A 23,415-nucleotide genomic window follows, 5' to 3' on the forward strand; every position below is an offset into this window, starting at 1 on the left:
ATCAGTATAAACTTGTATAATGGAATGTCCTCCTGCTCACACACTCTATCAGTTGCTCTTTCAATGCAACATTTAAAGTAAATACCCATTTTTGAAGGAGGGACTCTTTTATAAAGGTAAGGCACACATTCAATCATCTGTCAGTTTAAACTGCGAATAACAGTTTATTATTCTTAGGGGGTTGCTATTTTCAGCTTAATTTTAGTGAGCAGTGCTATGTTGGACCTCTGTCTCTAACTAGCCTAGCAAAATGAGATTAGGTGAGATGTGTATTGAATAAGGATAGAGAGAATGAAGACGTCAGTGTAAGAATGCAAGAGTTGGGTACTCTCCACCATCGCCAAAAAAACAAAACAAACTTGTCCACATTCTCAACTGCTTCTGCTTTCTGTAAGACCATTTGACCAGTCCCAAAAGGTGAAGGCTTGAATTGACACACAAACCTCTTAAATGAAAAACTATTTAAAAAAAAATCCCTGGGCTGTTGCAGTGCTGAGGTAACTTGACTAAAGTATTTCTGCATGCAGTCATTTGCATAATGCAAGCATTTCTTTGGCAGGCCAGAATCCAGCTGGACATGCAAATTACTATTCATATTTTCTGAAAAAAAATTTTTTTTAATCAGTGACTGTTTATGTGTCTTCAAAATGGCCCATCTTCTCGCTCTGGTGTAACCGGCCCAGGAACACCAAAAAAGTCCTGGCTTTTGTTTCTCGCCTTAGCGGTTGAAGTCTGTGGCAGTGACAGCCTCCTTTTTACTGACAGCAATCGGAGGATCTGACTCACCTGAGACTCAAGGACTGACAGTCTGCCGCTTAATATCTGAATGTCCTCCTTCAGCTCCAGCTTGGCTGCGTGCAGCGTCGCTTGCAGGAGAGCTTGCTCAGACATGGACTGTACAAAAGAATGTTTGAGCGAGGCCTCGGTTTCAACCCCAGGGTTTTGTTCAAATGGGCTCCTCTCCAATGGGCTCCTTTCCAAAGGACTTCGTTCAAATGGGCTGCGTGGATCCCCAGCCTGGTCGATACGTAGATCACTCTTTGTAATGCCACTGTCATATGAGTCAGTTTTGTGTAGGGTGTTCTTCTCCTCCCCTCCCTCTCCTGCACCATTGCCCCCACCTGTACTGCCCGTCTCGCCACCTTCCTGATCCGGATTTTTGCTGTTGGGACGTAATTGCTCAAAGGATTGGGACCCTTCGGCCCAGTTCTCCTCTTCTTTCTGCGGTTGCTTTTCTTGCTCATCAGCAAGAGTTGCTGGTGTAACCACAGTTGCACTTCTAAACTTTGCCCATCCTCGACCACCTCCGCCCCTTGCCAAACTGCCCGCAGCGCCCTCTCCACCTCTGACCCTGGGCTGTACAGGGCTGCTGACCTTCTTGCACTTTTGATCTACCGTGCAAGACCAGGGTCTCAGCTCCACGGCCTCTTGCATGCAGCTTTGGTCTGACTTCTCAGCGAGGACAAATGCTCGAGGGCCCCGTGAGAGAGCATTTTTGGAGACAGTAGCCATGCTAAACTCAATGCCTGTATCTCCCCCACCTGTGCCGGTTGTGTTTTCCTGCCGTGCGGCGCTGTATTGCTGCTGCCTTTCAGAGGATTGGGGCTGACATGGTGTGTGTGGGTTCAAGTCGCTCTGATGATGGTGCTGGGGCTCCACCTGCAAGCAGTTGTGCTGCAGATAAGCCTGGGTGTCTCCCAACATGTTGACGTCCCTCTGCTGTTTGAATTTCTGAAACAGCTTGCGAACTGGATGGTCGTCAGGAATGGACAGAGTGACTTCATTTCTCTGGTGCTCCTGCTCCCTCTTCACATCAGCAATCTTTCTGAAGACTATCTGCAAGACAGCAAGGGCAGTGACGTGGTGTTGGCTCAGTATCGACAGAACATTTTTTACACTGAAGTATAGTATTAGTAGTTCTATGTCTGCACATCATTGTAGTGTAATTAGAGGAAAATGTGACTTAAAAGAAGGGATTATGCTCTTGAGCAACTATGCATCTTGAAATATTTTAGGCCAAATACAAGCAATGAACTTAAGAAACAGTTTGTTAGGATGATGATGCACTGACTAGGCCCTGGGTTCTTCTGTATTCCCTTGAAAGACAAAGTGAACTCTAGCTAAGAAAAGCTGAGTGGCTTACTTTTTTGTTTCTCATATTCGCTCTTAAAAGCATTTTTGATTTTGTTTTCAAACTATTTGTTGCTGAGAACATTTTTTCGACGACAGATATAACCGTTGTAATGCTACAACTACAGAGCTAGTGAGCAGGTTCAGAATCCCAAATGAAAGCACATATAAAGGCAACATGACATCTGTTTGTGGCAAAAATAGACTGTAATTGGTAAAATTACCAAGCACTATCACACTCTGTATGTTTAGAGACGTTGAGAGATCACCCAGTGACAGGTTTCACCCCCCATTACCCCAAATGTAGGCTCTGTTGTGCGCTTATAAGACATTGAATCACCAGATCCCCTGTTCTTGCTTTAGGGACACTGTTTGGTGACTTACCAGGGCTCTGACCTCCCTATGCAAGTTGGAGATAGAAATCACTTGCTCAAATCTATTGCTTAAAAAACTTTACTCACACATAACAAAATAATGAGGAAAAGGACCAGCAGTCTACAAGAGTTAAAACAAAAACATATCAAGGAACTTTATGGTAACCATGAGTGTGAAAAGCAAAAGGGTTAGATGTGAAAATGGGTAATCGCTAAAAAAAAAAACAAAAAAAAAAACAGCATGTATTTGAGCAACTCAATTTAGTGACTAATAAGACAGGGTCTGTCTTGCCAATCATCTACAGTAAAATCTATCAGCTTTGATAGCTTACACAAATGCATACATTTTTTCACAACTTGTCTTCTAACTTCTTAACCATAAAGAGGGTAGAGAGCAAATCTTCAACTTCTGCAGGCACATGAACAGTTTCTAAATCTGTCCAAATGAATAATAGATTGCCTTATTTTCACTGAAGACAGTTTGAGTACGATGAGCCATGAATTTTTCAACATGTTTTCATAGACGACAGACGCTCTAGATTTTGCCTTCAAATTATTCACATTAGTGGATGCCTGAATGCCACTATATGATTCTTACACAATTGATGTCATTATGGCACTTTAACGCACAGTGTTGCTCCCACGGGACAAAGCCATATGTTCGCAAATATGGACAGCTTATCTCCAAGCTGGAAAACAAAGCAGTATCTCTTCCTCCCTTCTGTTTATACTGTACAAGTTCCATCTGGTTCATCCTTTTCAAACAGACAGTATACTGTATGTCAGTTGCAAAATGCAATCAACGTTTGTAATTTGTCTGAGGATATCTTACCCGTTTACGTAAATTGCAGGTGAGGATGAGGTTGCGGGAAAATGAGTGGGCAAAAGCAGTATAAAACTCCAGCACCCTCATCAGAGCCTCTCTTTTGATGACGTGCAGGTCGCAGTAGGTTAATGCCCGCACATTAGCACAAGCACGAGCCATTGTGGCCTCCTTCCAGAAGACGTCCCCAAACACATCGCCTTTACCTGGATGGTACCAATAATATTTGATTGGTTTACACCAGGCACACAGTGTTGAAGTTTCTCCACACTGACTCTTCAATTTACTTGGAGCTTGCATATTTTTATTTCAGCAGATCAAGTCCCATTGAGGGCTTAATCTCTCCCACAGGAGAGTCCAGCAATGAGGGCAAACAGGCAGGATGACTTGCACATCTGGCACATCTGTTGCAAATTTAGCATGCATAGGACTTGATGCAAGCAACAAAGAGAATCTATATTAGGAGTAAAGACAGACATTTCACATGAAAAAATTATGAATAGTAACAACTCATATGGAATTCACTTGTTATTTTACATTTTACAAGCAATATTATGTAGTCCTCAATAAGTACAGGGTAAAATCGTATTCAGTAAGTTGAGTATCGTGAATCTAGTGACCTGATGTATGACGTCTTCTTAAAAGCAAGAAGACAGAACGTCATAGTTTTCTTACTAGAGCTTGGTTTTACATTTACATCTTGCCACTGAGACAGTCATCCTATTCTAAACTAATGGGAACAGATGAAACTAGAGCCAGTCGAACTCACGATTATATGTTATCTTACCTAGAATGGCAATAACCTCATCGTCCTGAATGACCTCTAGTGAACCGGAAACTACAAAGCAAAGGGTGTCGACACTCTCGCCTATGTGGAAAATGAGGTCTCCAGGTGCACAGTGTGTCGTCTGAAACTCCACAGCCAGAGAGCGCAAGCAGCCATCACTGGCAAGGCGAAATGCTGGGTGGTCATTAAACACTTGTTTGTTGAGGTGGACGCAGATGTCTGCCCGCATATCTTTGGGACAAATTGACAAAACCTAAGAGAGTTGTAGAGAAAAGGTTAACTCAGATGATGTAAATAAACACTGCAGAAAGTAGGGATGCACTGATACCGGTATTGGTATTGTACATCGGGCCGATACCAGGCTAAAATGGAGTATCAATATCTGACATTTTACCCAAGACCAAAATCCGACACCAAAAGCCATGAGTAACATGAATAGAAATGGCTTAACAATTACTGGATAATAATAATAATAACAATAATAATAATCAGGCACTATGCTCATAGGAATCCTACCGCACTTGCCTTATCTGTGTCTATCCCCTTAGACATAGCCCATGTGGATACTATGAAGTCCATGACCCTCTCACTCAGACTTTTGGGCACCTGGTAAAGTTTCAGGAAGTCCCGCACATTGTTGAGCATTTCATGGTAGCGGTTAGTGTTGGTGTACATCTGCTGAAAGATGGTGGTGACGTTTCCAAAGATAGTGGCATACAGGAGGGCTGAAACCAAAGATTGATACAGAGAAAAGTAAGGCACCCAGGATTGGCTGAACAGACAAGTTCGATTTACTGAACAATATCAAGGATGCAGGCTTTAAAGAAGTGTGATAGACCACATCGATGTTATCTTAAAATTCATGTGAAATCAAGTTAGTGTGTTTTAAGACGCAGATCCAGGTAAAACCACGCTAAAATACTGCCAGCCAAAACATTAAAACCACCTGCCTAACATTGTGTAGGCCCCCCTCAGCTCTGACCCGTTGCATGGACTTCACAAGACCTCTGAAGATGTCTTATGGTATCTGGCACCAAAATATTAGCAGCAGATCCTTTAAGTCCTGTAAGTTGTGAGGTGGGGCCTCCATGGATTGGATTTGTTTTTCCAAGCATATCACACAGATGCTTGATCGGATTGAGATCTGGGGAATTTGGAGGCCAAGGCAGCACCTTGGACTCTTTGTCATGTTCCTCAAACCATTCCTGAACATTTTTTTGCAGTGTAACAGGGTGCATTATCCTGCTGAAAGAGGCCACTGCCATCAGGGAATACCGCTGCCATGAAGGGGTCTACTTGGTCTGCCACAATGTTTAGGTAGATGGTACATGTCAAAGTAACATCCACATGAATGCCAGGACCCAAGGTTTCCAAGCAGAATGTTGCCCAGAGCATCACACCGCTTCCACCAGCTTGCCTTCTTCCCGTAGTACATCCTAATGCCATCTCTTCCCCAAGTAAATGATGCACATGCACCCGGCCATCATCATGATGTAAAAGAAAACGTAATTTATCAGACCAGGCCACCATCTTCCATTGCTCCAAGGTCCAGTTCTTACACTCAAGTGCCAATTGTAGGTGCTTTCAGTGTTGGACAAAGGTCAGAATTGGCTCTCTGACCAGTCTGTGGCTACACAGCCCTATACACAGCAAGCTGCGATGCACTGTGTGTTGTGACACCTGTCTATCATAATCCAGCATTAACTTTTTCAGCAATTTGATCTACTGTAGCTCTTCTGTGGGATTGGACCAGACGGGCTTTCACTCCCCACATGCATCAATGAGCCTTGGGGCACCCATGACCCTGTCACCGGTTCACCAGTTGTCCTTTCTTTGACCACTTTGGGAGGTATTGAACACTGCTTACCAGGAACACCCCACAAGATCTGCCATTTTGGAGATGCTCTGACCCAGTCACATTGCCATCACAATTTGGCCCTTGTCAAAGTTGCTCAGATCCTTACGTTTGCCAATTTGTCCTGCTTCCAACACATCAACTTCAACAACTGACTGTTCACTTGCTACCTAATATATCCCAACCCTTGACAGTTGCTATTATGATATTCACTTGCCTGCCAGTGGTTCTAACGTTTTGGCCGAATGGTGTACGTATACATGTTTACAGTGATGAGCCAAAACATTATGGTCACCTGCCTAATATGCTGTTGGTCCTCCATATGCTGCCAAAACAGCGCCGACCTGCTGAGGCAGGGACTCTACAAGTTCCCTGAAGATGTCCTGGAGTATCTGGCACCAAAACATTACAGCAGACCCTTCAAGTTCTGTAAGTTGCAAGGTGGAGCTGCTGTGGTTCAGACTTGTCAGTCCAGCATATCCCACAGATGCTCGATGGACTTGAGATCTGGAGAATTTGGAGGCCAGGGCAACACCTTGAACACTTCATGTTCTTCAAACCATTCCCGAACAATGTATGCAGTGTGGCAGTATGCATTATCCTGCTGAAAGAGGCCACTGCCATCAGGGAATACCATTGCTATGAAGGAGTGTACCTGGTCTGCAATGATGTTTAGGTAGGTGGTACGTGTCAAATTGATGTCCACATGAATGGCCAGACCCAGGGTTTCCCAGCAAACATTGCCCAGTGCATCACACTCCCTCTACCAGCTTGTCATCTTCCCACAGTGCATTCTGGTGCCATTGCTTCCCCAGGTAAACAACGCAAATGCATACGGCCATCCACGTGATCGAAAAGAAAATGGGACTCATAGGACCAGGTGACGTTCTTCCACTGCTCCAAGGTCCAGTTCCGACACTCTCGTGGCCATTGGAGGCACTTTCGACAGTGGACAAGGGTTATCATGGGCACTCTGACCGTTCTGCAGCTAAGCAGCAGGGTGTGATACACTGTGTTGTGACACATTCTTCCTGTAACCATCATTACGTTTTTCTGTGACTTGTGCCACAGCAGACCTCGGTTGGTTCGGACCACAGTGGATAGCCTTCGTTGCCCTTGCGCATTGATAAGTCTTGGGTGTCCAACACCCTGTTGCTGGTTTGTGGTTTATCCCTCCTCGGACCACTGTTGGTAAGTGCTGACTACTGCTGACCGGGAGCACCCCACAAGCCTTGCCATTTTAGAGATGCTCTGATCCAGTTATCTGGCCATAACAATTTTGCCCTTGTCAAAGTCACTCAGTTCTTTACTCCTGAATCCAACACATTGACTATGAGAACTGATTGTTCGCTTACCATCTAATCTACCCAGACCTTGACATGTGCCCTTGTTTGGAAATTATCAACACTATCTGTATATGGCACTCATTGATGACTTAAATATGGATAGTGATGCAGAGTCTCACATCTCAGGCATCTTAATGAGATGTCATTGTAGGCTGGATAACTTAAAGTACTTACAGTTCTTAGAGAGGAATACATACTGACTAATTACGTCAAAATCAGCAAAAGCACACACGCACACATACAGAGTAGAAGAGAAAAACACTATCCTAATTTAGAATGCACATTTTCTAAGCAAGACGACTCTGCTGTTATGTTATAACGACCCCAATGAGTCAGTTAGTATCCCATATCATGAGGTTCAACTCACTCAAGGGGAAAGAAATGTCTCTCCAGTCTTTAGATTAGGTTCACAAAGGTTAGATTACACATCTAACATAATAGGTCATTGTCCATGTACTATGTTTTCGCCTGCAGGGAAAATCTCCCTTTTCTTTATTGCTCACTTCCCTCATCCCTCTCACATAATCACTGTATCTGAAGCAGGGAGATTTATGGACCCTAATTGAACCTGACACCTCTGTGAGACTGAGTGATCTCCATGATCCAAACACAATGAGAGTAATGGGTGTTCAGTTTTTGGAAGTAAAAACCTTGAAGCGCCGCTGTCACTTAGTGTTTCACTCACTTTTTCCTATTGCGTCACTTTCTACGCTCTTTTAAAAGGAAGTGGACCAAATGTCGGAACAAGAATGGAGGCTGCAACTGAGAAATGGTAAGTAGACATTGAAAATGAGAGCAGTGAAACAAAGGGTGAAGTTATTAACTCCACTTGGTGATGAAGATAAGTTAAACAACCACCAGTATAGCCACAGAGAAAATGCTGTTCATTTTCAATTCACATGTAGCGAAAACAGCGTTGATTCCCTTCCCTAATATAGCAGGCACAATAAAATTACATTATATAGTTGGGATAGTTTTTCCATGAATAAAGAAAAAAATGATTGAATGGATTGAATAAACTTTTAACCCCGCATTACCTCAATAGATGAAAATAAGTTTCAATTTTAAAGTAGGAGTATGAGTGTAAGGAAGACAACTGAAATCACAATATTCAGCGCCCAGCAGTAGTGGCGCTATCCAATGGGTTTGGGTCAATGACTTCTCTGTATATTAAAGTTTCTTCGGATTGAGGTTATCACCATCCATCCATTATCCAAGCCATTTATCCTGCTTAGGGTCACGGGATGCTGGAGCCTATCCCAGCAGTCATTGGGCGGCAGGCGGAGAGACACCCTGGACAGGCCACCAGACCATCACAGGGTCGATACACGCACACATTCACACCTAGGGACAATTTAGTATGGCCAATTCATCTGACCTACATATCTTTGGACTGTGGGAGGAAACCAGAGCACCCGGAGGAAACCCACACAGACACGGGGAGAACATGCAAACTCCACATGGAGGACGACCCGGGACGACCCCCAAGGTTGGACTACCCCGGGGCCCGAACCCAGGACCCTCCTGCTGTGAGGCAACCGCACTAACCACTGCACCACCATGGCGCCCTCCTTATGACCAGTTAAATGAAAAAGGGCTATAACTAGCCAATGTGGTGCTGAATGGAGTTTTCTCAAAAGACACCAGCAACTAGAAGAATTATCAGTTTAGGCAACAAATCAAATTGTATTACAGCAAACATGGCCATCAGTCTGTGTAATACATCTGAACTTCAAAACACAGATTTGTAAATCGATCTTGAATTTTTTTCCTGGGTCTTTTCAGTTTTGTGGTCTAAATAATTGAAAAGACAATTGAGCTCTAAGCTCAAATATTGCTATGAGAGCCCTGTACATTAACACGAGGACCATGCTTCTCTCTTGTAGTGAAGAGCCATGCCTAAACTACAGAGCAGAGCTGGCTGTGATGCTGAAGATGTCAGTTTCAATAATCCACAAAGCTGAGCATCAAGACTGTGTCTGGTGGTTTATTAAATACCGAGGCTGCAGTTTTATGTGAATGACATGACCGCGGTTAAAAACAGAATATTTCACCCATACTGCTCCTCACACAGTCAAGAGCTGAACAAAAATTATTTCAACGCTAAATAGAAAATTCCTTCAACTTCTAAAAAAAGAATTTATTTCGATGCCAAGATAGTATCTAACGCTATTGGGTTCCCCTTAGGGACTAATAATACAGATCCTTTATAGACAATTTGCACAGGTTTTGTCTCCCATTGGATCAAGGTTCTCATTGCTCACAGCTGCCACTCAACCCAGCATGGAAGTACTGCAGGCCTTCTAGACCCAGTGATGAAACCTGACTCATCCCTATGGATTATCTGTTAAGACATCTGACAAGGTGGCTACCCAGTCTGTAGCTGTGGTGTATATTTCAAATAGGGGCAAAGTCTGCCCTGATGTCCCGATGGCTGTGTTTTGTCTGTGTGATGACGAAGATAATGTGATCACTATCAAGCCATACCGTCTACTGTGTGACCTGACAATGATGCATATTACATATGTGTGCAAAGCCTAGCTAACTCTCCTAGGAGCTGTAGTTATGCTCCACCCCTATGAAATGAGAGACCCATGCCTTTAGAGCAAACCAAATAAAAAAAACCAAAGACTAGATTCAGTGTGCCCTAAAGCAATTCACATAGCCCCTTACCTTACTAAGTGGAGCAATTCAGAAGCCAACAGACCTAGATTCCATTTGTACAAGGGGACTCTTTATATGCAAGTGTGTGTATGCGTGTTATCCTCCTGCTTCCTGCAACTAGCACCCTAGGGTGGTTGCTATAAATAAAACAAATGTTAATAATCTACTTGCCTAGTTATATAGAGAATAAGGCACTTAATCACAAATGTTTAAAGACCCATGAAGAGATTAATAACAAAGGTAATAAAGATAAAGATGATAAAGCTTAACAGCACGAAGTACGGCCAAATATAAATATATTCAGTTCATAGTACTCATTGTTGGATTCTCCTTATTGATGTAATATTGCATATGTTATGCAAAGTGCATGCATTTCTCCATTTTGAAGCACTAGAGTTTCTCTGGAAACTCTTGTTGATTTTGAAAGAGGTTTGATCCAAAAATGTGCTGCGGTATATTCCCATGCTCTCCCATATAACCTCTGTTAAGAGTTGGCATAAACAAGGTCTTACATTACAACACCTATTCATATCTAGAAACCAGGATCTGACTGTTTTATGGGTCATTCGAAGCATGGGTTTGACTTTCTATCTGCGTACAGTGTCCCTGAATCTCTCCATCAGTCATATGTTACTTAAGTGGCATCTGTTCGATAGTATAAAGGGCGTGGGGGGGGGGCACATTTGTCTTGTCTAACATGCAAGTAAATGCATCCAGATTGTTTCCCTTTCCTGCAACCTCCTGCTGGCTCATTATCAATGGATGAATGAGTGAATGAAATGAAAATAGATCAAAGTATGCATGGTTCGTTTGAGTTGATTACAGCCAGCCACACAATTTTATGTCCTCTAATTGGATTTAGTTTCACTTTCAAGCTTGTGTAGGCTGGTCGCTGCAAATGAAAGCAATTGTCAGAATGACCAAAGTGATTTTCAGCAGAGAATGTTGTCTACTGGCAACTAAGTTAATAGTCTGAGGATTTGAGCTGCGTCATCGTGAGGGCTAAGGAGAAGGGAAGAGAAGTTGGGGCTCCTCTGCTCTTCACAAGTTGAGTGTGTGTGTGGGTGAGTGAGTGAGAGAGAGAGAGAGAACGAGCGAGAGAGAGTATGTCTGTCTGGTAAGGTGTCTCAATTATATCACCTTGTATTTCCATTTACTGTGGCCACAACTTGTGCCAGAAAAACTAATAACAGCATTAACATTATCTACCAAAATTAGTCAAAGTTCTTTAAAGTTTTGGAGGGAACACCATTAAAAGAGAGCCACATCTCAAAAACTCACACAGCGACAGAAGAAAGACAAATATTAATGCAGAAAATGTTTCTAGATATGTTATGACATATTAATGAAATGTCTCTTTTAGGAATGGCGAGCGTGATTGCATCTGGACAGAATTTATTGGTGGGATCATTACTTACAGCCCACCATCATCATGGCCACAGAGAAAATCTTCTCCCCATCCGTGGTCGGAGCAATGTTGCCAAATCCAATGGTGGTAAGACTTGTCATTGTGAAGTAGAGGGAGGAAATGTAGAGCGTGTCCTTGTTGGGCCCTCCCTCCCACTGCCCCGTTCCACTCACATTGTAACGGTAGGGTGTACCAATACTGAGGGCCAGCTGGTACAGCCAGCTGTCTGTCTTGATGGAGTTGGTGGTCTCGTCAATAACTTCATGGTCTCCAATGCTGTACCAGATGCAGGCCAGCCAGTGGGCTACGAGGCCAAAGACACACACCAGCAGGACCAGAACAGCCGCACCATATTCCAGATAGTGGTCCAGCTTCCTGGCTACTCTGCCTAACCGAAGCAGCCGGATAACCTTTAGTGAACTGAATAGGCTACTGAGGCCCTGCAAAGTGAGACAGTGGAAAGACACAAAATCATCCAATTGTATTAATTGTATGCATATATGCTCTTCCAGACATAGTGGATGCAATTCGGGAGTAATTCAGACATTAATTTGGCTGTACGGAGCATTTAAATATGCTGTTGTGTGCAGAGTGCACAGTAATATTGTGTTTTTCAGTTATCCAAATACTTGTAGTCATCAAACAGTACCTAGAGCACCATTTCCAAGGGGTGTGCTTTAACGAGATCCATAAGACCCCATGTAGTAGCGACACTTTCATCAGACATTGAAATTTTAAATACGAATGTGAAAGCTCAGTTTGACGTATCTGAATAACGAAATCTCATTCATGTTCAGCAATTTGTATATATTCTTACTAAATATGACATGACCAAAATTTGTTTCGGGCTCATGTTGATTTTGGTTTTAACTTTTGAGAAAGGAGTATATGGTGCCATCCTGAAATATATTTTCTTACTGGGAGTAGAGAGTCTTCTACACGTGTGGTATTCCTCTGAAAATGTGAAGAGTCTCGAAGATGACTTGTTGGCGAGGTACCAGTAATGTGGTCCTTCACAGAGACAAAGACAAGGATGCATTCATTTTTATCTTATCTGATGCAGAATACAATTACACAGTAATTTTATCAATAACTGTATGTCACATCTGAAGAATCATTCAAAATAATAGATAAGCAATCAATTACGTCTTTTTTTCCTTGAGAATTATCCACTTATGGAGATGTTTAGTTTGTCTGAGACAGTCTGAGACAGCCCCTGAAGCCCTGTTAAAAGCCTCTTATCACCACTCACCTGTTCACCAGTAATGAAGTCAATATGCAGTTCAGTATCTGGGATAATGGTCGAAACTAATGCATGAACTAATGCATGAGTAGCCAGGTGGCATATACATACAGTAGCTAACGGCTTTCTGATTTTACATCATTACTCAATTTGAAAAATCCCGCCCCCCTTTTGTCCTCCCCAAGTGTACTTGGCCAATTACCCCACTCTTCCGAGCCAAAATATAAACGGGACTTGATCAAAATCCATTAAACTCCATCATATCTGTCTCCCCACAGTCACCAGCTCAACCTGTCATTATGAGATGTCCTTATTCTTATTAACATTTTATTTTGCTGACACAACGTCCATGATGCCAACTTCTGATTTAAATAACAGGTTACCATGACCTATTGAAAAGATAACGTACATGAAAAGATAATGCCTCTATAAAATCGTATTACTCAACCACTCTGTTTAGGATTCTGGCCCATAAATGTAGAATGTGCACCTCTGCTTGTAAAATTTGTCAGATTTATTTGTATATCAGTTATAAGCTATACAGGTTTTTCTTTTTTGGGGATTTTTTTCCTCTCTTTTTCTCCTCAGTTGTACTTGACCAATTACCCCACTCTTCTCAGCCATCCCGGTCGATTGCAGACTACCACATGCCTCCTTCAATACATGTGGAGTCGCCAGCCGCTTCTTTTCACCTGACAGTGAGGAGTTTCACCAGGGGGACATAGCGTGTGGGAAGATCACGCTATTCCCCCCCAGTTCCCCCTCCCCCCCGAACAGGCACCCAGACTGACCAGAGGAGGCGCTAGTGCAGTGACTAGGACACATACCCACATCCAGCTTCCCAACCGCAGACATGGCTAATTGTGTCTGTAGGAACACCCAACCAAGCCGGAGGTAACTTGGGGATTCGAACCGGTGATCCCCGTGTTGGTAGGCAATGGAATAGACTGCCACGCCACCTGGACGCCCTTGAAATGTACTTTCAGAGTATTTTTCATTCATTTAGTTCCTATGAAACCTCATAGAAAGATGGTACTGTACTCTTGATATGAGTATGCAGCAAACGATGCAGCAGCCTGAAGAAAGGGACATTTAGTTACCTCATCCACGTGTTCAAAGGCATTTATGATGTCATAGGGCAGACAGGACAGCAAGTCAATGACAAACCAGGTCTTCATGTAATTCATTCGAATCAGCTTAGCGTCAGAGATGACCTCTCCGGCAGGACCCACAAAGGTGGTGTGGAAGTTCAGCACAATATCGATCAGGAAGATGACATCTACGACACTGTCCAGCACCAGCCAGGCCAAGTTGTTTTGCTTGGTCTTAAAGGAGACATTGTAGGGCACCATGATGGCCGTATAGAAGGTGAGGATGAGGATGACCCAATCCCAGGTGGTCTTGAAGGTACAGTAATGGAGGATGATGTGAGGTGGGGTCTTAGGGGCCTCTTGCTTATACTGAGGGAGAATGTCGGATCCTAGTTGGAGGGCCTTGAGTTGAGATTGAAAGAAATACATTCACCACACTTGTAAATATTCATCAGCTCATCATGCTCAGAGAGCTCTATATATCAAAACAGTGGTCTCATCGAATTAATTAACCATCACTTCTTTCCATTTGGGTGATCAATATTTGAGGTCTGTTCCACAATGGGACATCTATCATTAAAAATCTGACCTAAACTTTTGCAATATTGATCAGTCATCATTTTGTTCTCGTTAGTAATAAGTAGCTAATCACATGATGAGCTTGAAATGTTGTACAGTTTAACATATTTGTGTATGCAAACTTTTATACAGTATTTCTTAAACTTTTTTATCTGCATGTGTAAGTCTCTAACCTCAGCCAGTCTGGAGTGCTTGTGGCTAACCTCGGTCTTGCCCAGTGGTGCTAGTTGTTGTGCAAGGTTGCGGTTGTTGGTTAGTGCCCGTGTCAGCCTTGCAAGTTTGGTCAATCCTGCCCAGAAGAAAAAAAGACACTTTGACGTATCATGGGGCCCAGACAACGACGAAGGCAACAATGATGGAGGGATATATTGTGCTATTACCAGGATATTTGTCTTGCTTCACATAAACTCCCAATTTGTATTGGATATTTAAGAAAATGGTGGGTTTACCTACTGCACAAGCTGGACAGCGTTGGTAAAATTCAGTTTTAAAACACTGCACATGGCTGACAGTTCATTTTCTTGGTCAGAAAATTTGAAGCATAAAACAGTAAGCAGAAATACTGAAGCATTCACTGTAACTACACTACCAAAATTACATTTTGAATGTGTACTTAATAGCATGAATTATGTATTTTCATGAAGCAAACAAATCTGATGGTGAGATTATATGGCATTTAATTAGATTATAAATAGAGTTTGCTTGTGCTTATTTTAATTCTTGGCTGTGAATCCAGCCAACTGTTGTCAACAGTGACGTAATCATATTAGCTGGTGTTACATACACTGACATCCGTTTCTCTTCCAACGGGCGCCCGTATAGGAGGAAAAAAGGAAAAGCTTTCTGGAGTCCAACCACTAGGGGGCGCCCATGGAGGCCAGCAATAATCACATTCACCCTAAATATGAGCAATGAAAATGGCAAAAATTGCCATTGAGTGTGAACTGGCTAAACAGATGAACTTAAAGACACTATGAAGGACTTTGCATCCAGTAAGACAAGGAAGGTGGCTGTATAAGAGGCAGAGACGAGCCCATAAGGTAAGAAATTGCATTTTCTACTAAAATGTGTGGCATAAGTGTAGCAGACCTTTGTTGACCATGCTTGGTGTGTTTAAATGTGTGTGTGTGTGTGTGTGTGTGTGTGTGTGTGTGTGTGTGTGTGTGTGTGTGTGTGTGTGTGTGCATGCTTGTGCCTATGTAACCCCTGTTACTGAGTAAGTCTCTCTTAGTTTACATGTATGTCTTTAGTAGGAGAGAGAGAGCACGCACATGTGTTGATCAGTAAAGAAGATTCAGGGGGGGTCCCCTCAGGGGCCAATCTATTTCTGTAGGCAAGCCTGGTCTCTGCTATGAATGAGCAGTACCGCATTTTCAATGTACATTTACAGTTACACTCACCATTCCCGTGTGAGCTGAGTTAGCCTTTCTGCTTGACATGAAAAGCTTAATGGCAGGGCCACACAGGGTCCCAAAGGATATGGTACTGTGTAGACCCACTGAGAATAGTGTTCACTGACTCAGACAGACAACACCTGGGCAATTATATGTTACATACCAGAAATGGTATTTATCCGTACTAACTCATGTATGTTCAGAACTTTTGGCTTCGGGTGGCACCGTGTCCCTCGTCCTTGCAAGTAAAATGGGGCTTCAGAAGCGATACATGGACATCTTCCAGACATTCGGTTGTATAATAAGAAATACACAATAGTGCATGAAAAAATGCTGCAATTACTAGAAAAAATGGTAAAAATGGATCTATCGATAAAACAGATGTGAATGTGGGTAGAGATGCCATCAAAGCCAACAGATGGTAAAATTCAAATCTTGCTTTCTAATGACCACTTTGAAATGTATCTATAAGTTGATGAAATACATGCAGGATATGTGACAACGTAAATTTGCTTTGAATTTTGAAATACCAGAATAGGACAAAATCTTAAGAAAGCTCCGTTTTTTTTTAGCAACCCTATTTCACAGTCTATTAAAAAAAACTCTATATGCCTGGCTTTATTTGCATATTGGTTGCTTGCTTGCTTACTTAACCTGCTCATCTATTAATTCAGTCATTCATTCAATCGCCAATTGATTTATATATTTTCAGGCATATCTGTTCAATGCAGTTATTGATTATCTCGTTCATCCAGAAGACTAAGTGAAGCCATGCTATGGGTTATTTGAATGGAAATTAACTTTGAGATTTCATAAGGACTTTGTTATAGATGGGACTTTATTGTCACCTGACTGAAGCCTCAAAGAATTATTTTGAATTGTCTTCTCACAAGAGAATTTAAACTTTGAATCTTCAAATTTTACAAACATTGACGTTTTCATGGAGGTTTGGTAACATCACTTACCTCTGGTGGATTCATCTTCAATAGGCTGCTTGAATAAGGTAATATCTCTGAAGGTACAGAGGAAAAGGACCACCTTATCATTTTCATTTCTTATTGGGGCTATCTGCATATAAAGCCATATTGGTGTCCCTATTGAAATCAAGAGGGGAAATCAAAATGAGCAGAATGTAAAAGCAAAATGATATCTCTAGCAAAACATGAAATTCTGGTAATATTTTGAATAATGGATATGTTGCTAATTAGGAAAATAAAGCAACATTGGCGCCATTATGAACTCATTAAAGCTGAATGAGTTCATAATGGCTCCAATGTTGTTTTTTTAATTAACGATACCATTCATAAATATATATGAGCCAATATTTTAATCTGCAATTTAAATGTATGCTTCACAAATGTTAATGGTAATGAATATTAGTCAAAATTGCAATACTCACTACTTTTTGTATACAGCAGGACTTCATAGAAATTGGACTCATAGTTATCAAAGGTCTGTCTGATTTTGTCAATAGTCTTCTTATCAGAGAGCTCGCCATACATGAAACTGCATAAGCCAACAGATAGAGAAGGAGGAAAGGGGAATATGGATGTTAGTTGGAAGTGGATAGAGAAGGGCAGGGGACTGAAAAATAAAAATAATGAGTGGCTTGCAATATGGAGTACAAATGATATGGCACTCTTTATATGTGTATGGAAATTGCTGCAAATGTAGGATCACATAATTTTACAGTCATGCGGACGACAAAGTTCAAATCAGCTCGCATTCTTTTGTTTTGATGATTTTTTTAAAAATGTATGATGTTTTGCTTGGTAACGAAGCATGCCGCAACAGTGGTGCATCATCCACTAATTTACTATAACAAATGGCAAGACAAGGTCCAGTGGTTGCAGAGGTAGTTAGATTTCGACACAGCATGAGTTTTCATCTAAGGCCTGCACACTAAATATAAGTGGTAAATCATATAAAAGGCAAATCACAAAAAAAACAGTGAAAATTAAGTCGCACCATCACCAATGACATAATGATGACACAAGCAATATAATACTAATTCATCTTTCACAAAAGCTTGATTTGTTATTTATAAGTGACCTACAAAGCTCTTGTGTGGGCATCATTAAAAAGACCATGTGTAATATTTTCGCTTTCCTGACGCATAATACTGAATGACTATAGTAAAAATAAACCGGGACTGCTGAGCTGTAGCGACTGAAACAAAGAAAATGACCCATGCACCCTCTAGTCCCCTTACTTTTACATTAAAAATAGAGGAGCTGGGCCAGCTGAGTTGTTTTTGCTGGTGTTTGATGCCCTGTCTCCCTAAGCCTCGCCTTGCACTTGCAGTCCTTAGCAAACTACATATCCAACAGTAGCAGCAAACCGAGACCTACTGAAAGCGTTAGAAAAAGGCAGATGTTGGCGCACAAACTGGGTATCTCCTATAGAGCCCTGTCCCCATCTCTTACTTGCAGGTGCTGCTCCTGTGCATAACCTCAGCTCTGTGGTAGCCAGACAGCTTGCAGAACCCATCATTGCTATAAACCACCGGCCAATCCACTATCTGGGCATTCCCCAACAGGAAACTAGTCTCTGAAACAAAAACAAACACATAAAAAAGAAGCGAGAATCTCTAATGAAATCATTCACAGCATATCTTGCACCTACAATCTATAAGTACATGGCACCTAATGGTTAGACATGTCCTCGTCATCTTGATTTGTCCTACTGGGCCAAGCCATGAAGACCAGGGCTTTCTCTAAATTCATGCAGTTGAGTTTGTCACAAATTGTGTGATTCTTTTGCATAACTGTCAAAGGACATTTTGGTCAGTTATGCTGATATTTCATTGATCAAATTGTATTTTCAATCCTATGGTTCAAGTTGGCATCCCTGTCCCGTTCCCCCCGTCCCCCCGGTTCATGTGGCTGTTGACAGCCTCCATCTCCAGCCCTACAAAGTGAAGTACTAAAAGGGCCGGTCAACCTTCACACACCTGCAGTATTCAGTGCAAACACTGGAAGCCTAGTGTACAGCTACAGTCCTTAGATTTACATGCAAACAAACGTTCTTTTGACCCACTCCGTCATTGGTGCATTTACAACAAAAGCCAAACTCTGCATATTCAAATCATGAATTCTTTTTAAGATGGTCATTTAAAAAGCTACTGTCAGGTAGGACTTCTATCCATCCATTATTCAAACCGCTTATCCCACTGTCAGGGTCGCGGGGATGCTGGAGCCTATCTCAGCAGTAATTGAGCAGCAGGCAGGGAGACACCCTGGACAGGCCGCCAGTCCATCGCAGGGACTCAGGTAGGACTTTCCTGGGAAAAATGATAGGCCTACAACACATAATCCTTTGTGTTTTCACTGTAACAGCCAAATACAGAGGAATAAGGCAGGTAGCACCAAGTCTGAAAAAGAAGCAATGTTTTGGCTAACAAACAGACATGGTAAACCAAGAAGGCCTTTACTACCGGATACTAAACATCAAAAGCAAAAAAAAGAAAAAGGTTCAATCCTGTTTTTCATCATAAAAAATGACAGGATTGTGACTTTGAAGAAACGCTTTACTCATTTCCATTGTCTAGTTACTTTAAATTGCACAACATTATCTTTTAATAACACCCCTGTTTGCAACTGTGACATCCCAGAGGAAAAGCCTCCTGCTCATAACAGTCTTTCCTTCCCCGCAGGGGAATAAATACAGCAGCTATTATTTCAAGATTTCTGAACTGTGTGTCCTTATTTCCACCCCCCCCCCCCAGTTTCGGGGAAACAGAGATAGAAAACTCTTGATATTTTGCATTGCAATCCCCTTTAAAACCATAAAGCTAATTTTATCGTACTATTATTTCTTGAACTGTAATTTATTTCCCAGAAGCACAATATCTTTAGTATGACAATATGGTGTAAATCTCACATTGGTGTTAAACAGGAGACTGTATGGGGAAAAAATATGAAATATTATTGTCAATTTTCTTGTCATCTGGGAATAATCACTACACCCTAGTAATGTCTAAAATGATCAAGGGTAAAGCAAATGGTGAGAGATGAACAAAACAAGGGAATGAAACTGTGGTTGGTGAAATGTCATGTTCCTCTGTTGCAGTTGAAGCCACCAAGTTGTCAAGGTTCTTTTCAAGACTTATAAAAGGGAGATGCAGTCCCAAGGAAAAGACTTAAAGGACATTAACTTCAAATACAAAGTTGAACCAAGCTTATGCAACCACCAAACCTCCATATCTCCTACAGATGCCACCATTCCATCTTTGAATGACTCGGGTTCATACTTCATTTTTATGACTCTTCCATCAGTCGAAACGGAATCCATCCCACAGCCCGTTACAGTGTTTGCAAGGTCAAGACAAGTTCAGTTAGATAGTCAGAGATGCTACTGATTCACTCACTTTGAAAGCGGAGCTTGAGCAAGGTGTTTTTTCCTCGTATCGGCTGTCAACGAGTCTCCTATTCAAGTTACGCAAATTTGGCGTACAGTTTCCATTTACTTCATACACGACTTTCTTAGTAAGACTCGGGGTGTCCGTTAATACTTGCTAGCGTTGCGCGCCGGCTTCGTCCGATGAGCGTTAAACCTCCAGCAGAGCACCACCCCGTGTTCGGTGTCTGCTGATCCCGTGCAGGCAGCGCTCACCGCTCGGCGATACGACACCGAGCCTTTATCCTGCACATCTGCAGGAAAGTTGTGCAATAGTCCACTATGCCAGAGACTTTCAGAGACACCCCACTCCACTTTTCTTTTTTTGTTGTCTTAACCCATTGGATTTACGTTGGAAGTTAACATAAACATACATAGGATGTGACAATATGTGGCAGAATCGACCTGATCTGAGTGCAACTATTTCAGAAGGTGCTCCGCTCAATACGTGAGCACATAGCTGCTCTGCTCGAGTGAGAAAGGAAAAACACCGCTTCTGTCTAAATAATACATCAGGTACACGAGGTAACCATTTCTGCCTTCCCCGGTGGCACCGACTGATGCCCGTTTAATGTAGGTTGCATCCCACAGAGACTATTTAGTATTTTAAATGGAACTTACCACTGGAGCGCCGGACAATATTTTTCCAAAAAGGTGTTTTGGGGGTGCTACCAGCCCTCTCTTGCCCCCGTGCATTATTGTGTGGGTCGTGTAGGCAAAGACTGGCTCTCTGCGGCTCGGCTCGCGGGATGGCTCTGTCCGCACGTCGCACCCAGTCGGACCCGTGCACCCGTGTGTGTCTGTGTGTGTGTGTGTGTGTGTGTGTGTGTGTGTGTGTGTGTGTGTGTTGTGGTGTGTGCGTGTGCGGGTGTGTGGCGTGTGTGCATGCGCGCGTGCGCGCCGCGGTTCTTGCGCTGCTATATTTGTGTGTTTGGACTAAATTCAGTTTTTTTAGGGCAAATTTTCCAAGTGAGGGGCTTTTTTGGCCGGTCTCACGTTTTCAATGGGCTATTTTAGAACTAGGATTTGGGTTTTAGGATGACGTCTAGGGCAGAGCAAGGGTTAAAGTTAGGCATGTGGCTAGTTCTGCTGATTAGGGGCTAGGAAATGAATGCAGACGATGTGGGGTCCTTAAACAAAGCTGCACTGTAAGGAAAAACTCTAGGAAAATGATACTCTGGCATTTTCTGTGCACACGTATAGAAAAATAAACGTGTGTGTGTGTGTGAGAGAGAGAGAGAGAGAGAGAGAGAGAGAGGAGAGAGAGGAGAGAGAGAGAGAGAGAGAGAGAGAGAGAGAGAGAGAGAGAGAGAGAGAGAGAGAGAGAGAGAGAGAGAGAGAGAGAGAGAGGAGAGAGAGAGGGGGAGAGAGGAGAGAGAGAGAGAGAGAGAGAGAGAGAGAGAGAGAGAGAGAGAGAGAGAGAGAGAGAGAGAGAGAGAGGATTCATTTTAACATTGTGATCTGTGCATGCAATATTGTGAAATTTCTGATTTAAAAAAAAGATTTGATTTGACCTCTTAAAGGAAGATAAGTCTGGCCTAGACTTCTGCAACCAGACAACGAATTTGTTGCAAAATACACTTTTGGGAAAAAAAGCAGCTTTGTCTGACAAAAAGTGTCCTTCGTAATAATACATTGAGTCTCAATGTGTCATTAAAGGACACTAACCGGGATGCTGAGAGTCTTGTGGTCCACATTCAGATGCAGCCCAACAAAACATGAAGGAAAGTCTGTGGATGCTTATTGCCCGGAACAAGCCATTTAACTTACATTAAGTGGAACTGTGGAAATACAGGAACATTTGAAAAAATTCTGCCGTAAAATCAGGCATGCACCAATTTCAAATGTGACAACAAGGCCAGTGGCCCGTCATCAGGTACCACTAGTACTGGTTTTCTACTCTGACAGGTACTTAATTGCACTCAGCTGTTGTTCCAGTTATTCCAGCCACCATTCAAGAAGGTTTCAGTCCTGTCACAATATGAACCACATGGGGTCATGTAGCCCTGTGTTTCCTTCACCCTGTGGGTTAGGTAGCGAATAAGTTAGCTATTGGTTAAGGTAAAGCGTTGGGTTAAGGTTAGGTAGAGGTTGAGGTTAAGTCAGGTTAAGGTAGGTCAGGCTAAGATTAGGTAAGTTCAACGAAATAGGGGGGTGGCACAGTAGCCTAGTGGTTAGCATTGTTGCCTTAAAGCAAGAAGGTCCTGGGTTTGAACCCCAGTCCGTCCCAGGTCCTTTCTGTGTTGTCTGCGTGGGTTTCCTCTGGGGGCTCTGGTTTCCTCCCACCATCAAAAAGACATGCATGTTAGGGTTAATACTCCTACCTGTGCCCCTGAGCAAGGCAATGGAAAAAAGAACTGGAGTTGGTCCTCGGGCGCTGCAGCTGCCACTGCTCCTATATTCAAAAGGCTTTATTGGCATGATGTAACAATGTACATATTGCCCAATGCATATATATATATCCTATACAATAGGATGGGTTAAATGCAGAGAACAAATTCGTTGTAAAATACGATAACAAAATAAAGTAGCTATCTTCTTTCTTCTTCTTTAAATAGGGCTGAGGGAACATAGATACACTCCCAACTACATGGTCGAATAGAAAAGCAGTAGTACTTATGGTACCTGAAGACCTGATTGAGAACCACTGGACTAGTCTGACAAAAATAACACCTGGCTTCATATTATGACTTGTAGCAAATATACGAGTTTTGAATCCGTTCAAAGTAGTTTGCTCCTACCTTAGCCTGACCTCTCATAATCATCCACATGGGTCACAGTCATAAGATAGTGGACGTTTTAGACTGAATTATGTATTCCAACACTATGACCAGACTGAGCTGTAAGCGGGTCATGCATGCTGTGGCCTTCTATTTTGCACGTATATAACATGTAATCTATGTTTATGGGAAATATTTGTCATAGCTGCAAAGACAATTAGACCTTATCTTCATGCCTATATTTCATCTGCTCACTTTATGCTTATGGACAACCAATATAAACGGTGAATAGACTGCATTTATAACACACTTTTCTAGTCTAGTGACCATTCAAAGCACTTTACAATGTAAGCCCCACATTCACCCATTCACACACTGATGGTGGAGGCTGCCATGCAAGGTGCTAACCTGCTCATCAGGAGCAGTTAGGGGTTCAGTGTCTTGCTCAAGGACACTTCAGCACGCTCTCTGGAGGAGCTGGGGATCGAACCAGTGACCTTCCCATTACTAGGTGACCCACTCTCCCTCCTGAGCCATGCCGCCCAATATCAAAATATATGCTTCTGTTTTTTTTTACTTAATAATTATGGCATGTTGGTATTA

General features: G+C 42.4%; 1 protein-coding gene across 1 annotated transcript; it reads right to left on the reverse strand.

Annotated features, from left to right (window-relative positions):
• Positions 1-642: 642 nt before the first annotated feature.
• LOC130125327 (potassium voltage-gated channel subfamily H member 5-like) lies at positions 643-20,788 on the reverse strand. Its single transcript, XM_056294878.1, is given in 13 exon segments — positions 643-1,836; positions 3,337-3,533; positions 4,115-4,367; positions 4,640-4,839; positions 11,398-11,827; positions 12,306-12,398; positions 13,731-14,123; positions 14,474-14,589; positions 16,660-16,788; positions 17,094-17,200; positions 18,121-18,244; positions 20,714-20,756; positions 20,759-20,788. Coding segments are annotated over 13 exon segments (3,309 nt in total).
• Positions 20,789-23,415: the final 2,627 nt, after the last annotated feature.

This window comes from Lampris incognitus, chromosome 15, assembly GCF_029633865.1.
Source record: "Lampris incognitus isolate fLamInc1 chromosome 15, fLamInc1.hap2, whole genome shotgun sequence".
Taxonomy (NCBI): domain Eukaryota; kingdom Metazoa; phylum Chordata; class Actinopteri; order Lampriformes; family Lampridae; genus Lampris; species Lampris incognitus.